At 51.5% G+C, this 14921-nt stretch overlaps 1 protein-coding gene across 5 annotated transcripts in view; it reads right to left on the bottom strand.

The window, feature by feature from the left end:
• The window catches only part of LOC139532898 (islet cell autoantigen 1-like protein), a 66389-nt gene that overhangs the window by 36648 nt on the left and 14820 nt on the right, over positions 1-14921 (bottom strand). For all 5 annotated transcript variants that reach the window (XR_011666676.1, XR_011666678.1, XR_011666677.1 and 2 more), the window contains exons 4-7: positions 12900-12972; positions 11702-11825; positions 10936-11134; positions 6907-7032 (exon numbers count right to left, since the gene is read on the bottom strand). Coding sequence is in view for 1 of the 5 variants with exons in the window: in XM_071331062.1 (XP_071187163.1) it covers positions 6907-7032; positions 10936-11134; positions 11702-11825; positions 12900-12972 (522 nt within the window). In the remaining 4 variants the exon portion in view is untranslated. The remainder of the gene's footprint in view (positions 1-6906; positions 7033-10935; positions 11135-11701; positions 11826-12899; positions 12973-14921) is intronic.

A 14921-nucleotide genomic window follows, 5' to 3' on the forward strand; every position in this document is an offset into this window, starting at 1 on the left:
ACGACACACAGACCGCTACTATGCAACGACACGCACAGACCTCTACTATGCAACGACACGCACAGACCGCCACTATGCAACGACACACACAGACCGCTACTATGCAACGACACGCACAGACCGCTACTATGCAACGACACACACAGACCTCTACTATGCAACGACACGCACAGACCGCCACTATGCAACGACACACACAGACCGCTACTATGCAACGACACGCACAGACCGCCACTATGCAACGACACACACAGACCGCTACTATGCAACGACACGCACAGACCGCTACTATGCAACGAAACGCACAGACCGCCACTATGCAACGACACGCACACACCGCTACTATGCAACGACACACACATACCGCTACTATGCAACGACACGCACAGACCGCTACTATGCAACGACACGCACACACCGCTACTATGCAACGACACACACAGACAGCTACTATGCAACGACACGCACAGACCGCCACAATGCAACGACACACACATACCGCTACTATGCAACGACACGCACAGACCGCTACTATGCAACGACACGCACAGACCGCTACTATGCAACGACACGCACACACCGCTACTATGCAACGATACGCACAGACCGCTACTATGCAACGACACACACAGACCGCTACTGTGCAACGACACGCACAGACCGCTACTATGCAACGACACGCACAGACCGCTACTATGCAACGACACGCACAGACCGCTACTATGCAACGACACACACAGGCCGCTACTATGCAACGACACACACAGACCGCTACTATGCAACGACACACACAGACCGCTACTATGCAACGACACACACAGACAGCTACTATGCAACGACACACACAGACCGCTACTATGCAACGACACACACAGACCTCTACTATGCAACGAGACACACACACCGCTACTATGCAACGACACACACAGACCGCTACTATGCAACGACACGCACAGACCGCTACTATGCAACGACACGCACAGACCGCTACTATGCAACGACACGCACAGACCGCTACTATGCAACGACACGCACAGACCGCCACTATGCAACGACACACACAGACCGCTACTATGCAACGACACACACAGACCGCTACTATGCAACGACACACACAGACCGCTACTATGCAACGACACACACAGACCGCTACTAACAGACCGCTACTATGCAACGACACACAGACCGCTACTATGCAACGACACACACACACCGCTACTATGCAACGACACGTACAGACCGCTACTATGCAACGACACGCACAGACCGCCACTATGCAACGACACACACAGACCGCTACTATGCAACGACACGCACAGACCGCTACTATGCAACGACACACACAGACCGCTACTATGCAACGACACACACAGACCGCTACTATGCAACGACACACACAGACCGCTACTATGCAACGACACACACAGACCGCTACTATGCAACGACACACACAGACCGCTACTAACAGACCGCTACTATGCAACGACTTACACAGACCGCTACTATGCAACGACACACACAGACCGCTACTATGCATTAACACACACAGACCGCTACTATGCAACGACACACACAGACCACTACTATGCAACGACACACACAGACCGCTACTATGCAACGACACGCACAGACCGCTACTATGCAACGATACGCACAGACCGCTACTATGCAACGAAACGCACACACCGCTACTATGCAACGACACGCACAGACCGCTACTATGCAACGACACGCACAGACCGCTACTATGCAACGATACGCACACACCGCTACTATGCAACGACACGCACAGACCGCTACTATGCAACGATACGCACAGACCGCTACTATGCAACGACACACACAGACCGCTACTATGCAACGAGACACACACACCGCTACTATGCAACGAAACGCACACACCGCTACTATGCAACGACACGCACAGACCGCTACTATGCAACGAGACACACACACCGCTACTATGCAACGAAACGCACACACCGCTACTATGCAACGACACGCACAGACCGCTACTATGCAACGATACGCACAGACCGCTACTATGCAACGAAACGCACACACCGCTACTATGCAACGACACACACAGACCGCTACTATGCAACGACACGCACAGACCGCTACTATGCAACGAAACGCACACACCGCTACTATGCAACGACACACACAGACCGCTACTATGCAACGACACACACACACCGCTACTATGCAACGACACACACAGACCGCTACTATGCAACGACACGCACAGACCGCTACTATGCAACGACACACACACACCGCTACTATGCAACGACACACACAGACCGCTACTATGCAACGACACACACACACCGCTAGTATGCAACGACACACACAGACCGCTACTATGCAACGACACACACACACCGCTACTATGCAACGACACACACAGACCGCTACTATGCAACGACACACACACACCGCTACTATGCAACGACACACACAGACCGCTACTATGCAACGACACACACACACCGCTACTATGCAACGACACACACAGACCGCTACTATGCAACGACACGCACAGACCGCTACTATGCAACGACACACACAGACAGCTACTATGCAACGACACACACAGACCGCTACTATGCAACGACACTCACAGACCGCTACTATGCAACGACACACACAGACCGCTACTATGCAACGACACGCACAGACCGCTACTATGCAACGACACGCACAGACCGCTACTATGCAACGACACACACAGACAGCTACTATGCAACGACACACACAGACCGCTACTATGCAACGACACTCACAGACCGCTACTATGCAACGACACACACAGACCGCTACTATGCAACGACACGCACAGACCGCTACTATGCAACGACACACACACACCGCTACTATGCAACGACACGCACACACCGCTACTATGCAACGACACGCACAGACCGCTACTATGCAACGACACGCACACACCGCTACTATGCAACGACACGCACAGACCGCTACTATGCAACGACACACACAGACCGCTACTATGCAACGACACGCACACACCGCTACTATGCAACGACACGCACAGACTGCTACTATGCAACGACACACACAGACCGCTACTATGCAACGACACGCACAGACCGCTACTATGCAACGACACGCACAGACCGCTACTATGCAACGACACACACAGACCGCTACTATGCAACGACACGCACAGACCGCTACTATGCAACGACACGCACAGACCGCTACTATGCAACGACACACACAGACCGCTACTATGCAACGACACACACAGACCGCTACTATGCAACGACACACACACAGACCGCTACTATGCAACGACACGCACACACCGCTACTATGCAACGACACACACACAGACCGCTACTATGCAACGACACGCACAGACCGCTACTATGCAACGACACACACACAGACCGCTACTATGCAACGACACGCACAGACCGCTACTAACAGACCGCTACTATGCAACGACACACACAGACCGCTACTATGCAACGACACGCACAGACCGCTACTATGCAACGACACGCACAGACCGCCACTATGCAACGACACACACAGACCGCTACTATGCAACGACACACACAGACCGCTACTATGCAACGACACACACACACCGCTAGTATGCAACGACACACACAGACCGCTACTATGCAACGACACTCACAGAACGCTACTATGCAACGACACACACAGACCGCTACTATGCAACGACACACGCACACCGCTAGTATGCAACGACACTCGCAGACCGCTACTATGCAACGACACGCACAGACCGCTACTATGCAACGACACTCACAGACCGCTACTATGCAACGACACTCACAGACCGCTACTATGCAACGACACACACATACCGCTACTATGCAACGACACGCACAGACCGCTACTATGCAACGACACACACACACCGCTACTATGCAACGACACACACAGACAGCTACTATGCAACGACACGCACAGACCGCCACAATGCAACGACACACACATACCGCTACTATGCAACGACACGCACAGACCGCTACTATGCAACGACACGCACAGACCGCTACTATGCAACGACACGCACACACCGCTACTATGCAACGATACGCACAGACCGCTACTATGCAACGACACACACAGACCGCTACTATGCAACGACACGCACAGACCGCTACTATGCAACGACACGCACAGACCGCTACTATGCAACGACACGCACAGACCGCTACTATGCAACGACACACACAGGCCGCTACTATGCAACGACACACACAGACCGCTACTATGCAACGACACACACAGACCGCTACTATGCAACGACACACACAGACAGCTACTATGCAACGACACACACAGACCGCTACTATGCAACGACACACACAGACCTCTACTATGCAACGAGACACACACACCGCTACTATGCAACGACACACACAGACCGCTACTATGCAACGACACACACAGACCGCTACTATGCAACGACACGCACAGACCGCTACTATGCAACGACACACACAGACCGCTACTATGCAACGACACGCACAGACCGCTACTATGCAACGACACGCACAGACCGCTACTATGCAACGACACGCACAGACCGCTACTATGCAACGACACACACAGACCGCTACTATGCAACGACACACACAGACCGCTACTATGCAACGACACACACAGACCGCTACTATGCAACGACACACACAGACAGCTACTATGCAACGACACACACAGACCGCTACTATGCAACGACACACACAGACCTCTACTATGCAACGAGAAACACACACACCGCTACTATGCAACGACACGCACAGACCGCTACTATGCAACGACACGCACAGACCGCTACTATGCAACGACACGCACAGACCGCTACTATGCAACGACACGCACAGACCGCCACTATGCAACGACACACACAGACCGCTACTATGCAACGACACACACAGACCGCTACTAGGCAACGACACACACAGACCGCTACTATGCAACGACACACACAGACCGCTACTAACAGACCGCTACTATGCAACGACACACAGACCGCTACTATGCAACGACACACACACACCGCTACTATGCAACGACACGTACAGACCGCTACTATGCAACGACACGCACAGACCGCCACTATGCAACGACACACACAGACCGCTACTATGCAACGACACGCACATACCGCTACTATGCAACGACACACACAGACCGCTACTATGCAACGACACACACAGACCGCTACTATGCAACGACACACACAGACCGCTACTATGCAACGACACACACAGACCGCTACTATGCAACGACACACACAGACCGCTACTAACAGACCGCTACTATGCAACGACTTACACAGACCGCTACTATGCAACGACACACACAGACCGCTACTATGCATTAACACACACAGACCGCTACTATGCAACGACACACACAGACCACTACTATGCAACGACACACACAGACCGCTACTATGCAACGACACGCACAGACCGCTACTATGCAACGATACGCACAGACCGCTACTATGCAACGAAACGCACACACCGCTACTATGCAACGACACGCACAGACCGCTACTATGCAACGACACGCACAGACCGCTACTATGCAACGATACGCACACACCGCTACTATGCAACGACACGCACAGACCGCTACTATGCAACGATACGCACAGACCGCTACTATGCAACGACACACACAGACCGCTACTATGCAACGAGACACACACACCGCTACTATGCAACGAAACGCACACACCGCTACTATGCAACGACACGCACAGACCGCTACTATGCAACGAGACACACACACCGCTACTATGCAACGAAACGCACACACCGCTACTATGCAACGACACGCACAGACCGCTACTATGCAACGATACGCACAGACCGCTACTATGCAACGAAACGCACACACCGCTACTATGCAACGACACACACAGACCGCTACTATGCAACGACACGCACAGACCGCTACTATGCAACGAAACGCACACACCGCTACTATGCAACGACACACACAGACCGCTACTATGCAACGACACACACACACCGCTACTATGCAACGACACACACAGACCGCTACTATGCAACGACACGCACAGACCGCTACTATGCAACGACACACACACACCGCTACTATGCAACGACACACACAGACCGCTACTATGCAACGACACACACACACCGCTAGTATGCAACGACACACACAGACCGCTACTATGCAACGACACACACACACCGCTACTATGCAACGACACACACAGACCGCTACTATGCAACGACACACACACACCGCTACTATGCAACGACACACACAGACCGCTACTATGCAACGACACACACACACCGCTACTATGCAACGACACACACAGACCGCTACTATGCAACGACACACACACACCGCTACTATGCAACGACACACACAGACCGCTACTATGCAACGACACACACAGACCGCTACTATGCAACGACACACACAGACCGCTACTATGCAACGACACACACAGACCGCTACTATGCAACGACACACACAGACAGCTACTATGCAACGACACACAGACAGACCTGGTAGAACAGACAGACAGACAGACAGACAGACAGACAGACAGACAGACCTGGTATGTGCAGAGGGAGTGAGATAGATAGACAGACAGACCTGGTATGAGCAGAGGGAGTGAGACAGATAGACAGACGGACCTGGTATGTGCAGAGGGAGTGAGACAGATAGACAGACAGACCTGGTATGAACAGAGGGAGTGAGACAGATAGACAGACAGACCTGGTATGTGCAGAGGGAGTGAGACAGATAGACAGACAGACCTGGTATGAACAGAGGGAGTGAGACAGATAGACAGACAGACCTGGTATGTGCAGAGGGAGTGAGACAGATAGACAGACAGACCTGGTATGTGCAGAGGGAGTGAGACAGCATGTTACAACGGGAGGCTCCCAGCATGTCGACCTTCTGACAGACATCGTTCTTCAGCTTCTCAAACAGATCCTTCGAACCTCTGACCTGGGACTGCACCTGGTGGGCCATACACACAGGGTTAACACACACAGCACCTGGTGGACCATACACACAGGGTTAACACACACAGCACCTGGTGGGCCATACACACAGGGTTAACACACACAGTACCTGGTGGGCCATACACACAGGGTTAACACACACAGTACCTGGTGGGCCATACACACAGGGTTAACACACACAGTACCTGGTGGGCCATACACACAGGTTTAACACACACAGCACCTGGTGGGCCATACACACAGGGTTAACACACACAGCACCTGGTGGGCCATACACACAGGGTTAACACACACAGTACCTGGTGGGCCATACACACAGGGTTAACACACACAGTACCTGGTGGGCCATACACACAGGGTTAACACACACAGTACCTGGTGGGCCATACACACAGGTTTAACACACACAGCACCTGGTGGGCCATACACACAGGGTTAACACACACACACAGTACCTGGTGGGCCATACACACAGTACCTGGTGGGCCATACACACAGCACCTGGTGGGCCATACACACAGCACCTGGTGGGCCATACACACAGGGTAAACACACACAGTACCTGGTGGGCCATACACACAGGGTTAACACACACAGTACCTGGTGGGCCATACACACAGTACCTGGTGGGCCATACACACAGGGTTAACACACACAGCACCTGGTGGGCCATACACACAGCACCTGGTGGGCCATACACACAGGGTTAACACACACAGCACCTGGTAGGCCATACACACAGGGTTAACACACACAGCACCTGGTGGGCCATACACACAGGGTTAACACACACAGCACCTGGTGGGCCATACACACAGTACCTGGTGGACCATACACACAGGGTTAACACACACACTACCTGGTGGGCCATACACACAGGGTTAACACACACAGCACCTGGTGGGCCATACACACAGTACCTGGTGGACCATACACACAGGGTTAACACACACAGCACCTGGTGGGCCATACACACAGGTTAACACACACTGCACCTGGTGGGCCATACACACAGGGTTAACACACACAGTACCTGGTGCACCATACACACAGGGTTAACACACACTGCACCTGGTGGGCCATACACACAGCACCTGGTGGACCACACACACAGGGTTAACACACACAGCACCTGGTGGGCCATACACACAGGGTTACCACACACAGTACCTGGTGGACCATACACACAGGGTTAACACACACAGCACCTGGTGGGCCATACACACAGGGTTAACACACACAGTACCTGGTGGGCCATACACACAGGGTTAACACACACAGCACCTGGTGGGCCATACACACAGCACCTGGTGGGCCATACACACAGCACCTGGTGGGCCATACACACAGGGTTAACACACACAGCACCTGGTGGGCCATACACACAGGGTTAACACACACAGCACCTGGTGGGCCATACACACAGGGTTAACACACACAGTACCTGGTGGGCCATACACACAGCACCTGGTGGGCCATACACACAGGGTTAACACACACAGCACCTGGTGGGCCATACACACAGGGTTAACACACACAGTACCTGGTGGGCCATACACACAGGGTTAACACACACAGCACCTGGTGGGCCATACACACAGCACCTGGTGGGCCATACACACAGGGTTAACACACACAGCACCTGGTGGGCCATACACACAGGGTTAACACACACAGTACCTGGTGGGCCATACACACAGGGTTAACACACACAGCACCTGGTGGACCATACACACAGGGTTAACACACACAGCACCTGGTGGGCCATACACACAGGGTTAACACACACAGCACCTGGTGGGCCATACACACAGGGTTAACACACACAGTACCTGGTGGGCCATACACACAGGGTTAACACACACAGTACCTGGTGGACCACACACACAGGGTTAACACACACAGTACCTGGTGGACCATACACACAGGGTTAACACACAGAGTACCTGGTGGACCACACACACAGGGTTAACACACACAGTACCTGGTGGACCACACACACAGGGTTAACACACACAGCACCTGGTGGGCCATACACACAGGGTTAACACACACAGTACCTGGTGGGCCATACACACAGGGTTAACACACACAGCACCTGGTGGGCCATACACACAGTACCTGGTGGACCATACACACAGGTTAACACACACAGTACCTGGTGGACCATACACACAGGGTTAACACACACAGCACCTGGTGGGCCATACACACAGTACCTGGTGGACCATACACACAGTACCTGGTGGACCATACACACAGTACCTGGTGGACCATACACACAGTACCTGGTGGACCATACACACAGTACCTGGTGGACCACACACACAGTACCTGGTGGACCATACACACAGTACCTGGTGGACCATACACACAGTACCTGGTGGACCATACACACAGTACCTGGTGGACCACACACACAGGGTTAACACACACAGCACCTGGTGGGCCATACACACAGTACCTGGTGGACCATACACACAGTACCTGGTGGACCATACACACAGTACCTGGTGGACCATACACACAGTACCTGGTGGACCATACACACAGTACCTGGTGGACCATACACACAGTACCTGGTGGACCACACACACAGTACCTGGTGGACCATACACACAGTACCTGGTGGACCACACACACAGTACCTGGTGGACCACACACACAGTACCTGGTGGACCACACACACAGTACCTGGTGGACCATACACACAGTACCTGGTGGACCATACACACAGTACCTGGTGGACCATACACACAGTACCTGGTGGACCATACACACAGTACCTGGTGGACCATACACACAGTACCTGGTGGACCATACACACAGTACCTGGTGGACCATACACACAGTACCTGGTGGACCATACACACAGTACCTGGTGGACCACACACACAGTACCTGGTGGACCACACACACAGTACCTGGTGGACCACACACACAGTACCTGGTGGACCACACACACAGTACCTGGTGGACCATACACACAGTACCTGGTGGACCATACACACAGTACCTGGTGGACCATACACACAGTACCTGGTGGACCATACACACAGTACCTGGTGGACCATACACACAGTACCTGGTGGACCATACACACAGTACCTGGTGGACCATACACACAGTACCTGGTGGACCATACACACAGTACCTGGTGGACCATACACACAGTACCTGGTGGACCATACACACAGTACCTGGTGGACCATACACACAGTACCTGGTGGACCATACACACAGTACCTGGTGGACCATACACACAGTACCTGGTGGACCATACACACAGTACCTGGTGGACCATACACACAGTACCTGGTGGACCATACACACAGTACCTGGTGGACCATACACACAGTACCTGGTGGACCACACACACAGTACCTGGTGGACCACACACACAGTACCTGGTGGACCACACACACAGTACCTGGTGGACCACACACACAGTACCTGGTGGACCACACACACAGTACCTGGTGGACCATACACACAGTACCTGGTGGACCATACACACAGTACCTGGTGGACCATACACACAGTACCTGGTGGACCATACACACAGTACCTGGTGGACCATACACACAGTACCTGGTGGACCATACACACAGTACCTGGTGGACCATACACACAGTACCTGGTGGACCATACACACAGTACCTGGTGGACCATACACACAGTACCTGGTGGACCATACACACAGTACCTGGTGGACCATACACACAGTACCTGGTGGACCATACACACAGTACCTGGTGGACCATACACACAGTACCTGGTGGACCATACACACAGTACCTGGTGGACCATACACACAGTACCTGGTGGACCATACACACAGTACCTGGTGGACCATACACACAGTACCTGGTGGACCATACACACAGGGTTAACACACCTTGCGGAACTTGTCCAGATGTTTACAGGTGTCCGGGTCGAGTTCCTGAGAGACATCCTTCATCCAGAGCAGCGCTCCACGGTATTCCGTCCTGGATTTCTCCATCCGGGTCACGGTCAGGAGCGTGTCAGCGATCGCACGCCGCCGAAACGTCTCCACCTCCTGCTCCATCCGGTGTAAGGGTGGGCACAGGACCAGCCTGACACATTAACATAGCAGATCCAGTATTAACTCTGGGGACGGGCACAGGACCAGCCTGACACATTAACATAGCAGATCCAGTATTAACTCTGGGGGTGGGCACAGGACCAGCCTGACACATTAACATAGCAGATCCAGTATTAACTCTGGGGGTGGGCACAGGACCAGCCTGACACATTAACATAGCAGATCCAGTATTAACTCTGGGGACGGGCACAGGACCAGCCTGACACATTAACATAGCAGATCCAGTATTAACTCTGGGGGTGGGCACAGGACCAGCCTGACACATTAACATAGCAGATCCAGTATTAACTCTGGGTCCGGGAAACACAGGGCCTTGCTGGGTTAGGGGTGAGGATGGTTCTGACCTCTACAGGGCCTTGCTGGGTTAGGATGGTTCTGACCTCTACAGGGCCTTGCTGGGTTAGGATGGTTCTGACCTCTACAGGGCCTTGCTGGGTTAGGATGGTTCTGACCTCTACAGGGCCTTGCTGGGTTAGGGGTGAGGATGGTTCTGACCTCTACAGGGCCTTGCTGGGTTAGGGGTGAGGATGGTTCTGACCTCTGCTTGGCTGAGGCACACAGGGCCTTGCTGGTTGCGTCCATCATGTTTCCAGCCTTGGTGCGGTCGTGTTCTGCCTGGAACCTCAGAAACATCCCCAACTCATTCTCCTCCTGAGACAGGTCTGGAACACAGGAATGTCACAACCTCAACATAACCTAACATAACCTCAACATAACCTAACCATTACCCTCCTGAGACAGGTCTGGAACACAGGAATGTCACAACCTCAACATAACCTAACATAACCTCAACATAACCTAACCATTACCCTCCTGAGACAGGTCTGGAACACAGGAATGTCACAACCTCAACATAACCTAACATAACCTCAACATAACCTAACCATTACCCTCCTGAGACAGGTCTGGAACACAGGAATGTCGCAACCTCAACATAACCTAACATAACCTCAACATAACCTAACCATTACCCTCCTGAGACAGGTCTGGAACACAGGAATGTCACAACCTCAACATAACCTAACATAACCTCAACATAACCCTAACATAACCTAACCCAAACTCAACATAACCTAACCCAAACTCAACATAACCTAACCCTCCTGAGACAGGTCTGGAACACAGGAATGTCATAACCTAACATAACCTCAACATAACCTAACCCTCCTGAGACAGGTCTGGAACACAGGAATGTCATAACCTCAACATAACCTAACCCTCCTGAGACAGGTCTGGAACACAGGAATGTCATAACCTCAACATAACCTAACCCTCCTGAGACAGGTCTGGAACACAGGAATGTCATAACCTCAACATAACCTAACCCTCCTGAGACAGGTCTGGAACACAGGAATGTCATAACCTCAACATAACCCTAACCCAACCTCAACATAACCTAACCCTCCTGAGACAGGTCTTGAACACAGGAATGTCATAACCTCAACATAACCTAACCCTCCTGAGACAGGTCTGGAACACAGGAATGTCATAACCTCAACATAACCTAACATAACCTCAACATAACCTAACACTCCTGAGACAGGTCTGGAACACAGGAATGTCATAACCTCAACATAACCTAACATAACCTCAACATAACCTAACCCTCCTGAGACAGGTCTGGAACATACAGGGAGGGAGAGTGGGGTTCTCAGGGAAGAGAACAGTATTATCCTCTGTCTATTTCCTGGTCTGAATTTAATAAAGTGGTAATCGTAGTAACAGGGGTAACTCACGTGTGATCCTCCGCTGGTATTTCTCAATCACCTTCAGCAGCTCAGTGGAGGTGGTCTGGACCGAGTGGAACAACTAGAGAGACAGACAGACAGACAGACAGACAGACAGACAGACAGACAGACAGACAGACAGACAGACAGACAGACAGACAGACAGACAGACAGACAGACAGGCAGACAGGCAGACAGACAGACAGACAGACAGACAGACAGACAGACAGACAGACAGACAGACAGACAGACAGACAGACAGACAGACAGACAGACAGACAGACAGACAGACAGACAGACAGACAGACAGACAGACAGACAGACAGACAGGCAGACAGGCAGAGTCAGGTTGTATCTGATCCCTGGCTGCAGCACAAAGCTGATCTAATCATATAGACACACTACTGTTATACCTGTCTGCAAACGTCCTATACAGACAAAACTGCAGAGCTATCTTACTCTGATCCAGACAACAGTTAGTAACACAGAGAGAACTGGACAGGAAACAGAACGTGTCGATCAGTTAGTAACACAGAGAGAGAACTGGACAGGAAACAGAACGTGTGGATCAGTTAGTAACACAGAGAGAGAACTGGACAGGAAACAGAACGTGTGGTTCAGTTAGTAACACAGAGAGAGAACTGGACAGGAAACAGAACGTGTGGTTCAGTTAGTAACACAGAGAGAGACCTGGACAGGAAACAGAACGTGTGGATCAGTTAGTAACACAGAGAGAGACCTGGACAGGAAACAGAACGTGTGGATCAGTTAGTAACACAGAGAGAGAACTGGACAGGAAACAGAACGTGTGGATCAGTTAGTAACACAGAGAGAGAACTGGACAGGAAACAGAACGTGTGGATCAGTTAGTAACACAGAGAGAGAACTGGACAGGAAACAGAACGTGTGGATCAGTTAGTAACACAGAGAGAGAACTGGACAGGAAACAGAACGTGTGGTTCAGTTAGTAACACAGAGAGAGAACTGGACAGGAAACAGAACGTGTGGATCAGTTAGTAACACAGAGAGAACTGGACAGGAAACAGAACGTGTGGATCAGTTAGTAACACAGAGAGAACTGGACAGGAAACAGAACGTGTGGATCAGTTAGTAACACAGAGAGAACTGGACAGGAAACAGAACGTGTGGATCAGTTAGTAACACAGAGAGAGAACTGGACAGGAAACAGAACGTGTGGATCAGTTAGTAACACAGAGAGAGAACTGGACAGGAAACAGAACGTGTGGTTTAGTTAGTAACACAGAGAGAGAACTGGACAGGAAACAGAACGTGTGGATCAGTTAGTAACACAGAGAGAACTGGACAGGAAACAGAACGTGTGGATCAGTTAGTAACACAGAGAGAACTGGACAGGAAACAGAACGTGTGGATCAGTTAGTAACACAGAGAGAACTGGACAGGAAACAGAACGTGTGGATCAGTTAGTAACACAGAGAGAGAACTGGACAGGAAACAGAACGTGTGGATCAGTTAGTAACACAGAGAGAGAACTGGACAGGAAACAGAACGTGTGGTTCAGTTAGTAACACAGAGAGAGAACTGGACAGGAAACAGAACGTGTGGATCAGTTAGTAACACAGAGAGAGAACTGGACAGGAAACAGAACGTGTCGATCAGTTAGTAACACAGAGAGAACTGGACAGGAAACAGAACGTGTGGATCAGTTAGTAACACAGAGAGAGAACTGGACAGGAAACAGAACGTGTCGATCAGTTAGTAACACAGAGAGAGAACTGGACAGGAAACAGAACGTGTGGATCAGTTAGTAACACAGAGAGAACTGGACAGGAAACAGAACGTGTGGATCAGTTAGTAACACAGAGAGAGAACTGGACAGGAAACAGAACGTGTGTTTCAGTTAGTAACACAGAGAGAACTGGACAGGAAACAGAACGTGTGGATCAGTTAGTAACACAGAGAGAACTGGACAGGAAACAGAACGTGTGGATCAGTTAGTAACACAGAGAGAACTGGACAGGAAACAGAACGTGTGGATCAGTTAGTAACACA

The sequence above is a fragment of the Salvelinus alpinus genome, chromosome 10 (genome assembly GCF_045679555.1).
Source record: "Salvelinus alpinus chromosome 10, SLU_Salpinus.1, whole genome shotgun sequence".
In the NCBI taxonomy this organism is placed as follows: Eukaryota; Metazoa; Chordata; class Actinopteri; order Salmoniformes; family Salmonidae; genus Salvelinus; species Salvelinus alpinus.